We start from the raw sequence: 18931 nt of genomic DNA on the forward strand, positions 1-18931 counted from the left end.
ATGCTTCTTGGTTTTTCTTTCTTTTTCCTTTTTTTTTTTTTTTTTTTTTGGTTTGTGTGTGTTTGTGTGTTTATTACGGCGGGGATAAAGTTGATGCTGGCAACGCTGAGTCCCCTGCTTTTTTTGTGCGTTTTGTCGAGTCTTGTCCTCTCAATAGACCCAACATGGTGGGGTGTGTGTATGTATGTTGTTTTGTCTCCTTTATCAATTCTTTTTTTTTTTTTCTGTCTGTTGGCGGAACAGCAAATAAAGAGAGGGGGGGCGGGAGGTGGTGGTGGACAGAAGAGGGAAATTGGTCAGGGTGAATAACAGACCACGTGGCAATCCACACGCCGATGTTCCAGGCGTTTCCACTGCAGCACAAGAGGATGACGCGGCTCTCGCTGCCTTTCATCAACGTTGGTGTATGCGAGGTTATGAACTGCGCCACCAGGGACCACATGAGCTCCTTCACTGTTCACAACACACGCAACCGTGGGGCCCATTTGGCTGCGACTGGCAACAGCAGCAGCAGCAGCCACTTTGAAGCAGCCGCCCCACCATTGACGTTGTCTGTGCCGTTTATGTCCGAGGTGGTGGCAGGTGGTTTGTGTGACAGCTTTACCGGGAACTATTGCTCCCGCTACATTGGGAAGTATCTTGCCCGTGCACTTAGTATTCATTCTGTGTTGCCTGAAGGCATTGCCCAGCTCCGTCGGGAGCTAAAAGATGATCCTATTATCGATTTACTGATGGCTGCACACTCTCGGGAGCGGCTGCTACACAGCAGAAAGTCACACGCCGATAAAAAAACGCCACAGGGGGTTAGTCGTGTGTTCTCTGAGTGGGAAATGCAACAATACGCCATGTTTGCTGATAACGCATTTATGAATGCTTGTCGAGCAAATGAGATGGTTGGAGGGTTAAATGACAAACTTGTGTTGCGGAATAGCGAGGCAGCCAATAGTGGATGTCGCGCAGTGTGGTTCACAGCCACCGTAGCACCCGTTGCGCTCCAAGAAAGGCGGCAGGAGCGCAGGCGTGAAGTGGATCAAGGAGGGACCGCGCCACCCCCTATACGATGGGAAGCCAAGGCAAAAGGGTGTGAATACTCCGTGAAGGAGTGTAAGGGCACTGCGCCGACCTCACCCTTCTGTCTTGACGTGTTGGTGAGCAACGTTGGCGATTCACGTGCATTTGGTATAGCTAGGAACACGTTGACGTCAGAAACTCGCAGTATTCTTGACGCCACCAGAGAGCACGTGGTTCCTCTGAGCTCGGATCACAAGCCACTTCGAACGCTGGAACTCCGTCGTATTCTTACCGCTGGTGGAGTTGTGCGATCTGACGTTGGTGATATCATTGACGGAAATCCCTTTTATAATGTTTCCAGAAGCTTTGGGCATTGGTCAATGAAATGTGATTCACAGAGACCGCCGAGCGAGCAGAAGATGATTGCACTGCCAGCATGCTGCTCGTGGGAAATGATTCCAGGGGATGTATTGGTCCTTTCTAACCATGCGATTTTTGAAACGCGTTGTCAAGAGGAATCGTCAATGGATGAGATTGCTAAAGTTGTGGTACGTGAAATTGATCGTGGTGCCTCCCCGGAAGAAGCTGCAGCTGCATTGTGCAACTACGCCATCCGCTTTGGTGCCGAACACTCATTGCAAGTGATGGTTGCTATCGCTACGTCAGCCGACTCCGCTCAGGCACCGTGCGAAGCGAAGAAGCAGGAATGGATTGTGCCGGGGCCCATTTACGCAGAGCCCTGCCGCCGATCACCAGAGTATCGGAATGCGTTGCAGGCCGACTGTGAGCGTTGTGCGTTGTCTTTGGCGGAACTTTTGGGGTTACGTTGGCGTCAGGTGAGAAATCTCATTCCATCCCGTCATTTCCTCCCATTGATGACGTATTACGGGAAAGAGTGCTCCGTCCTGCAGCAAATAATGGACGAAGAGGCTCTGTTGTTCAGTCATGAGTCACTTCCCCCTTGTGGTTGCAGTGACGATGTTCTGATGGAATACGACGAGGCACATATGATGAGCGCGTTCGAAAGAATAGCCAAGTCACTCATATCTCCATGCACCCTGTCAACAGCGGAGAGTGGAGGTTGATATCAAAAGCTGAAGACATGCGGTGCGGTGGATGTTCCTTACAGAAGTTGTGGCTTTTACGTATGCTTCTCCCTACATTACATTGGCCCCGTCACTTCTATTCCTATTGGGTGATTTGGGTAGTGAGGTTTATATTGACTGTCTCTTTCTCTCTCTCTCTCTTTCTTCTTTTCTTTCCTTTTTTTCCTTGCTGCGTATCGGTGTTTCTGTCTCTATTGGGAGGCATTATCTCCTTTTTTTTTTTTTTTTGTTCGACTTTGACACTAATGGAATCACAACCACCACCATTGCTACCATCATCGAAACACGTGCACACAACAGCACGGAAAGGAAGGAAACATAAGGCGAACTTAGAAGAGTGTTAGAAACGGTATCACCGGTTAGATTGCGATAGTTGCGGTGGGTTTTTTTTGATTGGTACAACCACTTGTGTCACGTACTTTTTACCATGAAGACAAATAGTCTGGCTGATAATAGGGCGCTTTTGCAGGTTCTTTCTCTCTCAGAGAATACGGAGCTGACGCCTACGGATATTCTTAGTTGTGCAATTGTCGGCGGTGTTGTTGGAATTTTTGAGGATGAGAAAAAACGGTACGTGGACTCCGTGTTGCTACCGTCCTCTCGTGACCTCACGACATTAGCTACGTTTATTGCGGAGGGATTTTTTGCGCCGTTTCTTCGTTCGGCATTAGGTGATCATTTGCCGCGGTACACCATTATCGCGGAGTCGGGTTGCTTTGAGGCGTTGTCCCTTCCAGTGATTTTGTTTCCCGATTGTTTTTTGCTGTTGCCATCCCCGTATGTTGCGTCTCCGAACAACACGACTCCGCCAGGTTTTCCCTTGGGGGGAGGCGCCATCAATGTATCATTGGACGGCTTTTCAATGGCCTCTGTGTCTTCCGTGCCGACGGAGGTGGCCGACGTCTTGCAGCTTCATCAGCACCGTTCGCATGTGGCGTTGTTACTCTTAAAAAATGTAAATGAGATTTTACGAGATGCGGAGGTTTGGAAGTTGAAGATTTCAAAGGAAAAAATGACGGCAGGGATCTCTGAAATGGCTGCCATCAATGCTGTAATGGCGCTTTTTTATGAGGTGAAGATGTTGCTGCTTTGCTGTCTTGTGAGTAGCAAGAAGGCGTACACGGTCGAAAAGGATTTTTTCACTGGTAGCCACAATTCCGCACAGAAATACTTTAGTGAGCTCTTTTCACCGGATGAGCTCTGCAGGATATTTGATCATAAAAGTCGATCTTCCGCAGAGCACGTGGAAAAGTGGTACGACGCCATGATGACTACTCTCATCGACGGGGTGTCGGCACAGGACAGTGAGTTGCAAGCGTATATTCACGAATTGCAGCGGTCATTAGCCGAGGATGAGCGGCGAATCACTGGAGCGCCGCTGTATCTTCTTCATCGACCACACGATGCGGCAAGCACGACACTTATCCATCTTGCGTGTGTGCACTCGGAACTTCCAAGCCTCGAATTACAACCTGGTGAAATGTTTCTTTTGCTTGACCCTCTAGGTGAGTCCCTGCTGTTTGATGCGGAGCCATCGAAGCTTTGTACGCTGCTCCGCCGCTGCGCTTTAGTGAAGCTAACAGTAACACAGCTGCGGGACGCGGAAAGAATACTATCGTGCTCCCCTTGGTGTGAGCTTTGCGATACCGTTGTAGAATCCGTTCAATATCACCTCAATAACGATGCATTCTTGTCCGTCGTGCTTGAGAAGAATAGTTCCTTCCTTGTGAAACTGGTGCGGTGGCTGAGAGGGATGCCCGCAGCCGAAGAAGACGGAACAATGGTCCGTTCGACGGAAACAAGGCAGCAAGAGGTTCTGGGGGTGTCTATGGCAAACCACATCATTGAATACGCCATTCATTTCTCCTCGTTTGGCGCCGCTATCGCACAATTCATACGTGAGGTGGTCAGCTGCACGGAAATAAGCGAGCCACAGCTCCATACATGGGTGGATCGCTCGATAATCGAATTGGAGAACAAACCATCGGCGGCGGTTGGGCTTTTCGCACTTGTTGTGGCCTTCTCCCTCGCACAGAGGGGCTGGGATTTACCGGGGGCAACCCGCGAGTCAGCCATTCGGCTCTGCACACAACATAAACAACAGCCGAATTGTGTTACACTGCTCAATTTGCTCCGCCGCCATTCCCAGTAGGCGACAGGTGAAAAGGAGCGGAGGCATAAAGAGGGAAGCAAAAGGGAGAAGAAAAAAAAAAAAAAAGAAACAATTATCTTATTTTTTTTTTGTTCGTTTGTTTGCAGTTAAACGCAGGGGAGCCAATCCAAATAACAATCGCAAGATCAACCGTGTGTGGAAGAAATACAAAATGGAGTCATCCGCTGCTGTGAGACATTTCTGTATCTTCTTTTTTTTTTTTTCTTGTGTGTGTGTGTGTGTGTGTGTGTGTCTTGTTCTACCGTCTCTCTTTGTTTCTCTTTTTGCTTTTCTCTGTCCTCGGCTTTCACGCGCACTTACTTCTTGGGGATATGGGGAGGTTCCGTTTCTTGTGGTTTCCCCAACTACTTTTTTTTTTCTTTTCTTTTCTCCTCTTTTCTTGGCTTCTGCCTAACACATCGTTGTGTGTGGAATGCGTTGGCAGCCGTGATGGAACAGCTGGTTTTTGTTGTCCATCTGCCCCAATTTTCTCCCCTTCTTTGCTGCCATGTTTTGCTGTGCCTCTTACTTCTCTACAATTACACACAAATGTGCGGCGTTGCTTACAAAATTCAAAATAATTTTTTTTTTTTTTCTTTTAAAGGGGGGGGTGGAGAAAACGAAAAAAAAAAAAAGGGTGAGGTATGCGCAACTACAACAACTTCAACCGCGTCTGGAAGGCGCCACGCCGCCCGTTTGAGAAGGAACGCCTTGACCGCGAGATGAAACTCTGCGGCCAGTACGGCCTTCGCTGCAAGCGTGAGATTTGGCGCGTGAACATGACGCTCTCCAAGATGCGTCGTACCGCCCGTCTGTTGTTGACGTTGCCGGAGAACCATCCGCGCCGGCAGCTGGAGGGTTCCGCCATCATGCGCCGCTGCCACGACTACGGCTTCCTCGAGGAGGAGAAGGACAAACTTGATTACGTCCTCTCGCTCACCGTCCCCGACATTCTCGAGCGCCGCCTCCAGACCGTGGTATTCAAGCACGGCCTTGCCAAGTCTGTCCACCACGCACGTGTGCTCATTCTGCAGCGCCACATTGCGGTGGCCAAGCAGATTGTGACCATCCCGTCATTTATCGTCCGCGTGAGCTCCGAGCATCACATTGCCTTCGCTGACGCCTCACCGTTCGGCAACGGCCGCCCGGGGCGTGTGAAGCGTGTGAAGAGGAAGGCAGCGAAGAAGGGTGCAGCCGGCGGCGACGACGACGAATAGGAAGCGCAACTCTCAATCAACCCATCCAGTTTATTTTAACATAAATTTTTTTGCCTTCGCCAAAAATATAGATAGGTTGTGCATCTAGCCCTACCTTTTTTTACACTTTGCCTCTACCAACAATAATACGAATTCTTTAATGATAAAAAAAAAAAACACGTTTTTCTTTTTTCCCCGATGATTTGATGGCTTTTTCCGCCACACAACCGGAATGAAGAGGGTGGCATACACATTCAAAGGAAAACTCAAATAAATTATTTTGTAAAGCAAGCAATAATGGCTCAGCGTGTGGAAGTTTTGCAGACGCAGCTGCCAGCGTACAACCGCCTGAAGACCCCGTACGAGGCGGAGCTCATCGCGACGGCCAAGAAGATGACGGCACCCGGTAAGGGCCTGCTCGCCGCTGACGAATCCATTGGATCTTGCGCGAAGCGCTTTGCTCCGTTGGGCCTAAGCAACACGGAGGAACACCGCCGCCAGTACCGCGCACTGATGCTTGAGTGCGAGGGCATGGAGCAGTACATCAGCGGCGTCATCCTGCACGACGAAACGGTGTACCAGAAGGCAAGCACCGGTGAGACGTTTGTGCAACTGCTGCAGCGCAAGGGCGTGGTGCCTGGCATCAAGACAGATATGGGCCTGAACCCCCTGGTGGAGGGTGCTGAAGGCGAGCAGATGACGGGGGGTCTTGACGGCTACGTTGAGCGCGCGCGGAAGTACTACTCGTTGGGCTGCCGCTTCTGCAAGTGGCGCAACGTGTACAAGATTCAGAACGGCACCGTGTCGGAGGCAGCCGTGCGCTTCAACGCCGAGACCCTTGCCCGCTACGCTGTGCTCTCGCAGCTGAGCGGACTCGTCCCCATCGTTGAGCCGGAGGTTATGATTGACGGCACGCACAGCATTGAGACGTGCCAGCGCGTCTCGCAGCACGTGTGGGCGGAGGTGGTGACTGCCCTCCACCGCCACGGCGTGATGTGGGAGGGATGCCTGCTGAAGCCCAACATGGTGGTGCCCGGCGCGGAATCTGGTGTGAGGGCAACGCCCGGGCAGGTGGCGCAGTACACCGTGTCGACACTTGCCCGTGTGCTTCCTCCAGCGCTCCCCGGCGTGACGTTCCTGTCGGGTGGTCTCAGCGAAGTGCAGGCTTCGGAGTACCTGAACGCCATGAACATTTGCAATCTGCCGCGCCCGTGGAAGCTAACCTTCTCGTACGCCCGCGCCCTGCAGTCCAGCGCTCTCAAGGCGTGGGGCGGCAAGGACTCCGGCATCGCTGCTGGCCGCCGCGCGTTCATGCACCGTGCCAAGATGAACTCGCTTGCTCAACTTGGTCGCTACAACCGTGCCGAAGATGACAAGGAGTCGCATTCGCTGTACGTCGCTGGAAATTCGTACTGACCGTGACTGTCCGACTTAAGCGGCGGTCGTCCGTCAATTGCAAAATTTAAAGATTTCAGAATTAATAGTCTGGAAATGTAGGAGAAATAAGGTGTTGAGCGCTGTAGAGTGAATATGTGACAGCAAAATGAACTAAATAAAAACGAGAAAAAAAAAAGGGATAATTTGGCACTGAAAAGTGCCCTGGGGCAGGGAATGTATGGAGATGTTTGTTGTTTTTTTCTGTTTGTTTTTCTGTTTTTTGAGTATCTAAGGAGAAGAAAACGGCTTTTGATCAAGCTACGGTATTCCTCCTTTTAGCCACTTTTGAAGCCAGAGGCGCGCACAAATGCCTCTAGCCCTAAAAAAAAAGCGGCTTAAATGTATGTGATGATGATGTTTGAGGTGGTAATGGTGATGGTGTTGAGGGCAGGATAGACTGGAATTTGCGTAGTTTATTCAGCCCTGCTCGTGGGTGCGCCTGCTTAATGATCCAATTCACCGTACTTTCCCGATGATTTGATGGCTTTTTCCGCCACACAACCGGAATGAAGAGGGTGGCATACACATTCAAAGGAAAACTCAAATAAATTATTTTGTAAAGCAAGCAATAATGGCTCAGCGTGTGGAAGTTTTACAGACGCAGTTGCCAGCGTACAACCGCCTGAAGACCCCGTACGAGGCGGAGCTCATCGCGACGGCCAAGAAGATGACGGCACCCGGTAAGGGCCTGCTCGCCGCTGACGAATCCATTGGATCTTGCGCGAAGCGCTTTGCTCCGTTGGGCCTAAGCAACACGGAGGAACACCGCCGCCAGTACCGCGCACTGATGCTTGAGTGCGAGGGCATGGAGCAGTACATCAGCGGCGTCATCCTGCACGACGAAACGGTGTACCAGAAGGCAAGCACCGGTGAGACGTTTGTGCAACTGCTGCAGCGCAAGGGCGTGGTGCCTGGCATCAAGACAGATATGGGCCTGAACCCCCTGGTGGAGGGTGCTGAAGGCGAGCAGATGACGGGGGGTCTTGACGGCTACGTTGAGCGCGCGCGGAAGTACTACTCGTTGGGCTGCCGCTTCTGCAAGTGGCGCAACGTGTACAAGATTCAGAACGGCACCGTGTCGGAGGCAGCCGTGCGCTTCAACGCCGAGACCCTTGCCCGCTACGCTGTGCTCTCGCAGCTGAGCGGACTCGTCCCCATCGTTGAGCCGGAGGTTATGATTGACGGCACGCACAGCATTGAGACGTGCCAGCGCGTCTCGCAGCACGTGTGGGCGGAGGTGGTGACTGCCCTCCACCGCCACGGCGTGATGTGGGAGGGATGCCTGCTGAAGCCCAACATGGTGGTGCCCGGCGCGGAATCTGGTGTGAAGGCAACGCCCGGGCAGGTGGCGCAGTACACCGTGTCGACACTTGCCCGTGTGCTTCCTCCAGCGCTCCCCGGCGTGACGTTCCTGTCGGGTGGTCTCAGCGAAGTGCAGGCTTCGGAGTACCTGAACGCCATGAACATTTGCAATCTGCCGCGCCCGTGGAAGCTAACCTTCTCGTACGCCCGCGCCCTGCAGTCCAGTGCTCTCAAGGCGTGGGGCGGCAAGGACTCCGGCATCGCTGCTGGCCGCCGCGCGTTCATGCACCGTGCCAAGATGAACTCGCTTGCTCAACTTGGTCGCTACAACCGTGCCGAAGATGACAAGGAGTCGCATTCGCTGTACGTCGCTGGAAATTCGTACTGATGTTTCTTGTATTTTGATTTTTAATCCAGTGGTATCCGAAATTTTTTCGGTGTGATATTGTGAATTCTCCGAATTTTTTTGGATTTTGTTTGTTTGTTTCCTTTGGTGTGGAGGGCAAATGGTTGTTTCTTTTTTTTTTTTTTTTTTTTTTGTGATGTCTATTCAGTTGTGCTGTGGGGATGGTGGAGGAGGACCCTTCGAGGCGGCCGTTGCCACGATTGACGGCGGAGCAACTGCAGGATCAAATTCGACGTCTGACGTATCGTCCACCCCCACCGGTGGTGCGTGACCCCTTTCCGGTCTGTCCGTCCGTAAAGCGGTCGAAGGATGAAATTGATGCCGTCACTCAGCGTGTGTTTTATGAACAATGCCAACGGCATGAAAGGGCGCTTATTGAGGCGAAGGAGAAATGGGAGAAGGAATGGGGCCTTTTTTCAAAGGAGGTACCAAGCGAATATGTGGAAGATATGGTGAAGCGTCTGTACTACGACACCATTGAAAGACTTCATGCGTCACGCAAATCGGCAGAGGAGCGGCTTTTATTCAAATCCAATAAAAAAGTTCCCGTAGTCCCGCTTAAAAAGTTTGTGGAGGACATGTATTTGAAGGGCATGCAACGAGAGAGGGATAAGGAAAAAAAACTGTATGAGAAATACATATTGCCGACGGAAATCAAAAGAACTCTAATATCAAGAGAGGATGCGGAGGCGAGTGGCACGCGGTTATCGGCGAGAACAGGAGCGAACTAAATTTGTTTTTGATTTTTTGTTTGTTTGTTTGTTTGTTGTTGTTTTTTTTGCTTCACGTGTTGCCCCATTATTGTTCTTTTTTTCCTTTTATGTTTGTTACTCTGCCGGAGGCTACCGGTTAGCCGGCTTGGTTGTCCCTCCCCCGCTTCTTATTGCTTTCCATTGTTCCCTTTGTTTATGTGTTCTACGCGTGAGTGCATGCCCCATACATGTATGTATTTTCTGTATTGCATTGCAGGTTGGACGAAACCGGTGGGGCTCGCACCGAAATGTTTATTTGTCTTCCTGTGGTTGCAGCTCTTATTTTTATTTTAATCCTCTCCCCCTCTCTGTCTCTTTCTTTCGTTTCTTTTTTTTTTTTTTTTTTCCCTTTTGCCATTTACTTTCTTTGTCAATGTACCCGTGATGATCGAATGCGTTGTTTATTTCTCTGCCTGTCTTTTGTTGTTTTTGTTTTTTCCCCTTTTTTTCACAGTTGATGGGAGAGACGACTATGGAAGATGATGCGGAGTCGTACCTGCGGCTTGCGTCTAAGCTGAAATGGAAGCACTTTGCCCGAGGACACAACTCCGTCTCGCAGAAACAAGGAGAAGTGGTGGGAGGAAACTCCGCCAATTGCCCTTCGAAACCACCCATGCGTTTGCCAATGAAGAAGCCAAGGCGCATCCATGACAGTGACAGCGACGACGAGAGGGGCACGGCGCCTCGTCGTGACGCTGCGGAGGCGCCTTCCATTTCCTCTTTTTCCTCCTCCCCCTCTTTCGCGAGGAAACCTTGCAACGGTGCTCCTATCACGTTAATGGAGAAATGGTTTCCCGGAAGCACACTGGGGAATGCTACTCTTGACGCAGCTGAGGCACCAACACCGGAATACACGGATTTGACGATGGCTCGTATGAATGTTGTGCGTGAGCGTTTCTTGACGTTGCGTGGTGGAGTAGAAGATGTGTTAAAGTACGCCGTGGCGAACGGCGATGGGGACTTTACTGAGGATAGGGCAGACTGGGATTGGCGGGCACTGCGGGACACATTGTCGCAGCTCACTTCACGGGACGTATTTCGCACGAAAAAACGAGTTGTACGTGCCGTGCAATGGTTGCTTGCTAACAAACCTTCATCGATAAGCATTCCCAAAAGACCCACAGTGAGGCTATGGGAAAGATATTTGAATGAACACGGTCCGGAATGTGGCCACATGCCGCCACTCTCCCTGTTGGTGTGGCTGGATAGCGCGCGTACAACGGCTCTCTTTGCGGCTTTGGTGGATCGGACGCTGAGGTTTTACAAACAGGGAATGAAAGCGGCGATGCATACTTCCCAGAAGGTGGATGAAACCATTTTTGAAGTTAGCGAAAACACCAATGTCAACGACGATAAAAAGGACGAGGAAGAAGAGGATGAAGAGGATGAAGAAGAAGACTTGCAACCTCATGACGCAAGGGATGAAAACATACATGGGACAAATGAAGATAGCAAACAATTACTTTTTTTTACCCAACTGACACCTTTGTATGGTGGTGGTGCCCGCGAAGAAATCATTTCTTTGCTGTCTTTTCTGCGAGTTTTTATGCCGGTGGATGCGGTGGATGCATCTGGAAACGTTGTCGGCCGCTCTGTAGGTCATGGGATTTGGCTGTACGCCTGCTTGTCAGCTGTGGACACGCCACTGGAGCCGGATTTAGATCGGCTGGTTCACGAATTTTTCCGCATCTGCTGTCAGCAAATACGGACATTGGGTGAAGTGCATGGGATTCGTGGTGGGAATCGCGGGGCTATAGTTCATGCCTTCTCCCCACGCAGCGGTGATACAACTACCCGTCGAGAATACAACTCAATTGACGATGTGAGGAAGGAAGATGTTTTAGCTCTCCATACCATTATTATCATCCTGGCGAAACTATTCCGGCAAAATCAAAACCGTCTTATTCCCCTTTAGGGACATCGCCAATTACCGATCAAAAGGGAAGGACTCGTTATCATACGCTACTTAGAGAGAAAGCCCAGCCAGAAGCGCAAGAACAATCGCGGGCCAACAGATGCGGGGGAAAAGAGGGGAGAGAGAGAGACATTAAATTTAAAACATCTGATTTCTGTTTATTGGAGGTGGTGATTCCCTGAGGTTTCTAATGGGGCTGCATTTTATAATGGCACAGTCACGCATATGTTTCTTTCCGTCTTGTTGTTGTTGTTGTTGCTTTTTGCTTGTAGGAGGGGTTTTTCCCCAATACTAGAAGTAAACAAGGAAAAGAGAAAAAAGAAAAAAAAAAAAAAAAGAGTACATACTTGAGGTTAAGTGAGAGAGTAATTGAGAGAGAAAGGGAGAAAAGTGACTGGGATGTACACTCTTCTTGTGTGTGCAGATCTCTATGGGGATAAATGCAACTTGGAGCTTGGTTTCCTTTCTATGCCGACAATGACGGAGTTGCAAGAGAAGGTGCTTCAGGTGTTTGAGGCTGAAGCTAATATACGAAGACCATCAGGGTACCCAGTGATGGATTTTACTATCGCACGCATCCAAATATATGATGATGCACTTTTGAAGTGGGTGGATTTAGTTTCACAGACTCAGATGCATGAGTACGATCAGTTATACGTTTTTCAACCACAAACTACGTGGCATACAGATGTGCAAAAGGATCTTCCTCCGCCTTGCCCTCCATCAAAGAGTCTTGCCGCATCTGTGGTACACTCGATGGTTAATTCACCATACAAAAGTGCAGTTATTACGGGACACACATCTTATCGAAACGACACGCCGTGTGCATCGACAACTGGCAGTATGGCTCTTTCACCTACAAGGATGCGATTAGAGGAGCAACGACGAAGAGAGCGCGCATTGCAGGAGGAATTGAACCGTATTCGTGATGAGTCAGCCCGACTCGAGCGTGAACTCATCATGGAAGAGGAAGATAACCGGGCACGTGATCAGGAACAAAAAAATCGAATTTTACGCCAAAAAGAAGAGGAAGTTTTTCGTCAGCGAGAGATTCTCATGCGCTCTCAAGAAGAATTCCGCCGACTTCAATCCGAGACGACGCAGTATTAATTCCGGCCATGAACACGTGGAGAACATTTTTTTTTTCTTCTTTTTTTTTGTACGGAGATGCAGTTTTACTGTTTGTTTCTATTCCCTTGTGTTGTTGTTGTTGTTGTTGTTGTTTGTGCAGCTCCTTTTTTTTTTTTTTTTTTTTTTGTGTGTGTGTCTTTTGTTTTTTATTACTATTTATTTTGGAACTAGATTGAAGGGTCTTTTTTCAGCACTCCCTGGGTCATCTTTTCACTCCGCAGGTATTTTTTTTTTTTTTTTTCCCTCCCTCTTCTTCTTCTGCGGGGACGCCGAGAGCCAGGCATCATGCGCGTGCTGTGACCTTGTGGATCTGGGGAAACCAATGAGATGGTCTGCTTCTGAATGCAGCGCCTCCGAGAAGGTTTTACTGTTGATGTTGTTTGCTTGAATTCGTGTGTGTGTATGCTGAATTATCTTTTCTTTCTCTCTCTCTTTCTGTGTGTGTTTGTTTGTGGTTGACCCTTTTTTTTTCTTTTTTTTTTTTTTCTTCCCACAGCCCTGCGGAAAGAGAAACAGAAGGAAAGGCACGAAGGAAGTTCAGCCAAAAGGCGTGAGAAAGAGGCTCCCATATTTTGTTTTTGTTGTTGTTGTCATGCGGCCGTCATCGCATCGGCGGCCAAAATCATCCGCAGCATCCGATGTGGGACGCCGCATCCGCTACTCTGACGCCCCGCCGTGGGACAGATCTATTCGAGTAAATGGGGACAGGGCACTGTCAGCGGGCAGAGCATCGCGCAGAGGGCCTGAAATGATGAAGGCAAAGCTGCAAGGGACACCTGCTCGACCCTCGCACTGCAATTTGGTTACAACACAAGCCGCCACATTGGTGGCCACCGTACCACCCGTAAATGAGCCACAAGTGGAGCTTATGAGTCAGTTGCAAGATGTCGTCGTGCGGCTATCGCAAAGTGCAGTAGGGGAAAAGCAACGCTTGGCTCACATGCAACAGCGTCTGGATGCCTATGCGGCTTTGATGCGGGAGCAAGACCGCATGATTGATGAACTACGAGGAATGAACATTCGATTACAAAAGGAGAGGGATGCGCTTATTTTATTTCGACAACAGAGTCTCAATCATGACCTTCATTTGATGAATAACCTTGAAAACGATGGAGGAATAGACGAGGAGGCTCGGCGGGCTTACGCCAAATATGAAGGACAAAATAATTCATATGGAACTCCTTGCAATGGTTCACTTGGAGCAATGACTCCGCGTTCACGTGGTTTTGTACGCTCCCTGGTAGCTCAACTGCGCGATGAGCGGCGCAAGCGCCTCGAGGTAGAGGAGCAGAGTAGTCGTATGATTGGGGAGCAGCAATTGACAATTCAACGACTTGAGGATCGCCTGAGACCACAAGTCGTAGCCCCTCGCAGTGTTTTAGTTGCTCGATTGGAAAGCCCACATGTCTCTTCGCATCAAAGGGCGTCAAATGAAGAAAAAGATGCCGTTAATACCCCATTGCAATGTCCTTGCGTCGATTCTGTGAGTGCGCCAATGTCATCGCCAAATTTCTCTGTGGTAAATCAAGAGAAGAGACTTACAGAAGTAAATCCGATGGCACCTGCCGTGCCGCCCATTCCACTGCCAGAGCGCAATAAAGAGGCCGTTATCACCGAACAAGTTCATCAATCGCCTGCAGTAAGTATGGACCAGCAGATTACACCACCTCTCGAAGTTCCCTTGAAAATTCACAGTACAAGTTACGATGATGCCGCTGCTATTTTATTCGACATAAGAAAAAGACATGGACTATAAAATAGATATTTCCCTGTTCTTATCGATTACCCCCTCTTTCTCTCTCCCTCTCTCTATGGCTTTGTTATCGTCTCTTGTTATATATATATATATATATACCAAATTGGATAACAAAACCTCCTTGAATGACTGCATGCATTGGATATAAAATGCCTTAAGGGAATGATGATCTGTTTCTCTCTCTCTCTCTCTCTGTGTGTGTGTATTATGTGTGTTTATGTGAAGGAGGTGCACTCTGATTATTGTCATTGTTGTTATTATTAATATTTTCTTCGTTTATTCGATTTTATTTCCCCCCTCCTTTTGGGGTGGTGGGTGGGTGGGTGGGATTGACAAATAAAATAAAAGAAATGTACGTGTTGGCAAGTAGCAGTCATGCGAATATCATCCAAACATCTTGTTAGGCATACATGTGGAGCCGCTTTAACGATTCCCTTCAAACTTCATGGAAATGATATGTTCCGTGTTCTTTTTTGCCCTCACCGGCTTTGCTCGACAACACCGTTGGAGCAGTTAATCATCAATGCTGCTCAATGGGATGCCAGCAATTACTATCATCGTCTTGGCTTTTGTGAGGAGGTACATGATCTTCAGAGAATCAAGGAGCATTATCGTGTTCTTGCGAAACACTATCACCCCGATAATCCCAGTGCACCACCGAATGCCAAGGTTGCCTTTCAGAGCATCAAAGAGGCATACGAGCATGTCGCCTCCAACACCAAGAAGGCCCCAGACAGGAACAAAATGGACGAAGCTGGTTTTGAGTTTTCAGATCAGGTGAGAAGAAAGGCACAGATGCGTTTTTTGGGTGAAGGTGTCGGTCTATTTATGGCGATGACTTTTGTTTTTATTTACATTGTCTCCAAACACAACAAGGAACGTCTCGGAGTGCGTTATTTATGGAACTTTTTACTTATTTTCTTCACCATTCAGTTTTTTCCAAGACTTTTGGCAGCCGCCATCCTCTACGCGTGCCACACGAATTATCTCGTGAGTTTGGCGGAATCCAAAGAACGGGCTGCGACGAGTGTTGTGGTTGAGCGGCGAAGCGATGGCGATGTGTCCGTTCGTCTGGACGGCCTCACGGAAGAAGTGAAGGACAAGACAGTTCTGCAAATTACTATAACCCATGTGCCATCATCGTCATTATCATCATCCAAGGCGCCAACAGGAACGGCGGCGGAGGAATTCAACACGTTGATTGCACCGTCCACCTCAACAACGCTGACGTTTGATCGTGGAGTGACGTCGGTGTCGGTGCCTGCGCATTCAGAGGGCGTCGCACAGTACCGTGTCCGGGCGGTGGACATGAGGCGGGGATTTATATTGGCTGACCGCACGTTGCATGTGTAACGCATGGTGCGAAGTTGTGCTCCATTCTTCACATGAATATGAAATTTAAGAAAAAAAAAAATAATGATAATAATTTAAACAACAACAAAAAAAAGGGGGGAGGGAGGGAGAAGAGGATGTTTTTTTTTTTTTTTTTTTTTTTTTTTTGACTGCGACGATTGCTATTGATTTTCTCTCCGTTAAAAAAAAAAAGAAAAAAAAGTCATGTTAATAAATTTATATTTGTTTCGATGTGGACTGCCTGTTCATTGTTGTTTTGCGCCTCCTTTCCAATCGTGTGGCCAGTGGGTGGAGTGGCGGTAATTATTTATTTATTTATTTCATTCTCCTTCTTTTTCTTTAAAACTCTGTGAAGGAAAGGGGACTGTGGTGGCGTGGGAATCACGTTACTGCACATAAATAGATTTTATTTTTATTTTTTTAATTATATCGATAAACGGCACTTAATTCATTGTTTTTTTCTTTTTTTTTTTTTTTTTTTTTTTTTTGGGGGGGCGGGGGCGGGGGGGGGGACGATTTATTCTCGTTCTGCTTGTGTGCGTGTGTGTGTGTGCACGTAGAAGTCATCATGACGGTAGTGCTTCCTCCGGCGCAGCAAAAAATATTTGAAAAACTCGGCTGTGAGTTTGATGCCCGGGAGTACGCAAAGGCGCTGCGCTGCGCGGATGCCATATTGGCTGTCATCCCCTCCCATGCCGACACCATTGCCATGCGCGGTCTCACGCTGCATCATTTGGATCGCAGGGAGGAAGGCCATTTGGCCATTAAAGAAGCGATTGAACTTAATATTCACTCCACCATGGCGTGGCACTCACTTGGAATGTGCCATAGGACTGAGAAGAATTATCCTGAAGCCATCAAGGCATTTAAACGAGCCCATCAAACAGATCCCACGAACGCCAATGTACTGCGAGATCTGTCATCGGTCTGTGTTCAGGTGCGGGATTGGGAACAATTTGTGGAGACAAGACAAAAAATGGTGACATTAAAAGCGGGTGTTCGTGCCAATTGGATTGCGCTTTCTTGTGGACATCGAATGATGGGACACACAGAACTAGCCGCTGCGGTGATTGATGTCATGACGAGTATCATGGACGCTGGAGAGAATGTGGTGGAAAAGAGCGAGGTCTTTCTCTACCTTGTGGAATTAGAACTTTCTCACAACGCGCCAGCACGAGCGCTTGAACTTCTTAAGAAACATGATGCAGAAATTGTGGATGAGGAAGAAAAAATACTTTTACGAGCAAAGGCACATGCCCTTCTTGGACAAAAGACAGAAGCAGAAAAGCGTTACATGGAACTTATCGGTCGAGGTCTTTCCGAGGCAGACTGTATTGCAGCCATTGCCCAACTTCGTAAGATTCCAATTGACGCCCATCGATGTCCAAAACGTGATGAGGGGAAATATCTGGAAATTCTCCAGCAAGTACTTAACGTTTACCCCAAGTGTGATTATGCCAGGCGACGCATATTGGATTTTATCCCCATTGAGGAGTTCAAGAAACGACTTTGTGAGTATGCATCGACATTTATTATAAAAATGATTCCTTCGTTGTTCAGTGTGTTGAAGTCACTTTATAAAGATCCTGAACGCGCAAAACAAATTGGTGAGGTGTTTTTGGAATGGGAAAGTGAAATTCAACGGAATGACTTTTCAAGTTTTGGTGGAAAGGCAAATCCGTCATTTCTTTTATGGATTTGGATGTATTTGTCATCCCATCATTGTCGTTTGCGAGATTTTGATCAAGCACTTCATTACATTAACCTTGCAATTGATCACACACCAACTGTGGAATTATTGTACCTAATGAAAGCCAAAATACTAGAAAGAAATCAACAGTTTGATGAGGCAGCCATGAATGCAGACAAGGCACGTCAGTTGGACTTACAAGATAAATATCTTAATAGCAAAGCTGCAAAGTATTTTTTCCGTGCTAATCGTATTGAGGAAGCGGAGGCGCGAATGCAAATGTTTTACAAGGCCAGTGCAGTGCCTGGTGATACGTACCTTACGGCACTGGATTCCCAGTGTGCATGGTACGAGCGTGAGGTGGGTGATGCCTTTTTTCGAAGGGGGGATTACATTTCCGCACTGGCAAATTATCTCATGTATGAAGAACATCATATGAGAAATCATGTGGAGTTGTTAGATTTCCATAATTATGTTTTCCGACGGTGTACAATGAGGTCTTGGTTTGATGTCTTGGCCCGTGATGATGATATAAATGGAAATATATTTTTTTTAAAACTTTGTCCACGTATTGTTCGAACATACATGAAGATCCATGAAGAAGGGGAAGAAACCGTACGTGCAAGGTATATTCCCCGCCCAGAACTGGAACTTTGCTCAGATGTGGAAGAAAATAAACATTTAAAACAAATTCGTAAAGAATATTATTTAGATACCGTTGATATTTCTAATCCACTTCAAAAAGCCGAACGGTATCTCCTTCCTTACCTCAGCCATAATTTGTTTTCCACAGAGGCACACTTGTTGGCTTTTGAATTTTACACCATGTTGCGAAAACCTCTTCTTGTGGCCCGTGAGGTGTTGGCATTGGCAAAGATGAAGTGCGCATTGACAGCCGATCATATTGCCCAATTTGAGCGTCAACTTTTTTTGGAAATCGCACCCCGAATGGATCCTCGCGTGAAGAAGGTGATTGATGAGGTGTTGGCCAGCGCATGGGAAAAAATAAAGGAGTAAAAACAGAGGACGAGGACACAAACAGAGAAGGAAGGGAAAGAAAAGAAAAAAAAAACAACGATGGAGAGAGAGAGAGAGTGTGTGTGTGTGTGTGTGTGTGTGCCTTAAGCTGAATCCATCCTTTTATCCTTTTGTTTCTTCATTGTTGTTGTTGTTGTGCATGGTGGCAATGGGGAGTGGGTGTGATCTTTAGGAACCAAAATAAAAATAAAAATAATAATAAATATATTTGTTTGTTTGTTTGTTTTAAAAAAAAACCACTAAAACATGACGCACACAAATGGTCGGGGGGGGCGAAAATACTCGAAAACAAAACCCCATAACATATAAATGCACATACACAAAGCAAAGGCCATCGTGTTACTTTTGTTGTTATTACCGCCGCTTCCTTACAGACAATTTTTGTCGTACAGTGAAAAAAACCACGCTCTATGCTTTAAAAAAAACATATTATTGTACTTGTGCCTTACTTCCATGCGGAATGCGGCTCTACGCTCTGCGTCTTTCCGACACATTTATTCTCATCAACAACACGCCCATTTGAAATTGTCATGCTGCTCACCGGCGCCTTGCTTACCCAATTTTTACCTTTTTTTTTTTTTTTTTTTTTCTTTTTAATGCGCAATCAAGTCACAACGTTGCAATCGAACCTTTCTTACAGATCAAACAAATTTATTAGAAGCTTGCGAAGAGAATGTTCGCGGGCA

The 18931-nt window shown here is 47.9% G+C and overlaps 11 protein-coding genes across 11 annotated transcripts, besides 28 other annotated features; all 11 read left to right on the top strand.

Annotated features, from left to right (window-relative positions):
* Nucleotides 1-1534: a sequence feature (heterozygous, Esmeraldo-like haplotype).
* Nucleotides 12-49: a microsatellite.
* Tc00.1047053504163.10 (hypothetical protein, conserved) lies at nucleotides 336-2096 on the top strand (the record flags this gene model as incomplete). Its single annotated transcript, XM_804273.1, has 1 exon — nucleotides 336-2096. One exon carries the CDS (start codon nucleotides 336-338, stop codon nucleotides 2094-2096), a length of 1761 nt encoding a protein of 586 aa, XP_809366.1.
* Nucleotides 1535-1571: a sequence feature (haploid, non-Esmeraldo-like haplotype).
* Nucleotides 1572-6181: a sequence feature (haploid, Esmeraldo-like haplotype).
* Nucleotides 2238-2262: a microsatellite.
* Tc00.1047053504163.20 (hypothetical protein, conserved) lies at nucleotides 2545-4269 on the top strand (the record flags this gene model as incomplete). The annotated part of the gene is made up of 1 exon (XM_804274.1): nucleotides 2545-4269. One exon carries the CDS (start codon nucleotides 2545-2547, stop codon nucleotides 4267-4269), a length of 1725 nt encoding a protein of 574 aa, XP_809367.1.
* Nucleotides 4496-4522: a microsatellite.
* Nucleotides 4640-4671: a microsatellite.
* Nucleotides 4844-4872: a sequence feature (AT_rich).
* Nucleotides 4914-5486, top strand: Tc00.1047053504163.30 (40S ribosomal protein S9, putative; the record flags this gene model as incomplete). Its single annotated transcript, XM_804275.1, has 1 exon — nucleotides 4914-5486. The coding sequence occupies one exon, from the start codon at nucleotides 4914-4916 to the stop codon at nucleotides 5484-5486; it is 573 nt and encodes a 190-aa protein (XP_809368.1).
* Nucleotides 5763-6881, top strand: Tc00.1047053504163.40 (fructose-bisphosphate aldolase, glycosomal, putative; the record flags this gene model as incomplete). Its single annotated transcript, XM_804276.1, has 1 exon — nucleotides 5763-6881. One exon carries the CDS (start codon nucleotides 5763-5765, stop codon nucleotides 6879-6881), a length of 1119 nt encoding a protein of 372 aa, XP_809369.1.
* Nucleotides 6182-18931: a sequence feature (heterozygous, Esmeraldo-like haplotype).
* Tc00.1047053504163.50 (fructose-bisphosphate aldolase, glycosomal, putative) lies at nucleotides 7474-8592 on the top strand (the record flags this gene model as incomplete). Its single annotated transcript, XM_804277.1, has 1 exon — nucleotides 7474-8592. One exon carries the CDS (start codon nucleotides 7474-7476, stop codon nucleotides 8590-8592), a length of 1119 nt encoding a protein of 372 aa, XP_809370.1.
* Nucleotides 8718-8743: a microsatellite.
* Tc00.1047053504163.60 (hypothetical protein, conserved) lies at nucleotides 8772-9341 on the top strand (the record flags this gene model as incomplete). Its single annotated transcript, XM_804278.1, has 1 exon — nucleotides 8772-9341. One exon carries the CDS (start codon nucleotides 8772-8774, stop codon nucleotides 9339-9341), a length of 570 nt encoding a protein of 189 aa, XP_809371.1.
* Nucleotides 9349-9378: a microsatellite.
* Nucleotides 9678-9708: a microsatellite.
* Tc00.1047053504163.70 (hypothetical protein, conserved) lies at nucleotides 9820-11277 on the top strand (the record flags this gene model as incomplete). Its single annotated transcript, XM_804279.1, has 1 exon — nucleotides 9820-11277. The coding sequence occupies one exon, from the start codon at nucleotides 9820-9822 to the stop codon at nucleotides 11275-11277; it is 1458 nt and encodes a 485-aa protein (XP_809372.1).
* Nucleotides 10726-10760: a microsatellite.
* Nucleotides 11585-11614: a microsatellite.
* Tc00.1047053504163.80 (hypothetical protein, conserved) lies at nucleotides 11677-12387 on the top strand (the record flags this gene model as incomplete). Its single annotated transcript, XM_804280.1, has 1 exon — nucleotides 11677-12387. The coding sequence occupies one exon, from the start codon at nucleotides 11677-11679 to the stop codon at nucleotides 12385-12387; it is 711 nt and encodes a 236-aa protein (XP_809373.1).
* Nucleotides 12477-12501: a microsatellite.
* Nucleotides 12513-12534: a microsatellite.
* Nucleotides 12871-12897: a microsatellite.
* On the top strand, nucleotides 13001-14164 carry Tc00.1047053504163.90 (hypothetical protein, conserved; the record flags this gene model as incomplete). Its single annotated transcript, XM_804281.1, has 1 exon — nucleotides 13001-14164. The coding sequence occupies one exon, from the start codon at nucleotides 13001-13003 to the stop codon at nucleotides 14162-14164; it is 1164 nt and encodes a 387-aa protein (XP_809374.1).
* Nucleotides 14243-14262: a microsatellite.
* Nucleotides 14540-15517, top strand: Tc00.1047053504163.100 (hypothetical protein, conserved; the record flags this gene model as incomplete). Its single annotated transcript, XM_804282.1, has 1 exon — nucleotides 14540-15517. One exon carries the CDS (start codon nucleotides 14540-14542, stop codon nucleotides 15515-15517), a length of 978 nt encoding a protein of 325 aa, XP_809375.1.
* Nucleotides 15559-15596: a sequence feature (AT_rich).
* Nucleotides 15637-15664: a microsatellite.
* Nucleotides 15818-15838: a sequence feature (AT_rich).
* Nucleotides 15913-15947: a sequence feature (AT_rich).
* Nucleotides 15972-16005: a microsatellite.
* Nucleotides 16006-16029: a sequence feature (GC_rich).
* Nucleotides 16086-18224, top strand: Tc00.1047053504163.110 (N-acetyltransferase subunit Nat1, putative; the record flags this gene model as incomplete). The annotated part of the gene is made up of 1 exon (XM_804283.1): nucleotides 16086-18224. One exon carries the CDS (start codon nucleotides 16086-16088, stop codon nucleotides 18222-18224), a length of 2139 nt encoding a protein of 712 aa, XP_809376.1.
* Nucleotides 18206-18301: a sequence feature (A-rich).
* Nucleotides 18302-18326: a microsatellite.
* Nucleotides 18423-18452: a microsatellite.
* Nucleotides 18814-18840: a microsatellite.

This window comes from Trypanosoma cruzi, genomic scaffold, assembly GCF_000209065.1.
Source record: "Trypanosoma cruzi strain CL Brener 1047053516379 genomic scaffold, whole genome shotgun sequence".
Taxonomy (NCBI): Eukaryota; Euglenozoa; class Kinetoplastea; order Trypanosomatida; family Trypanosomatidae; genus Trypanosoma; species Trypanosoma cruzi.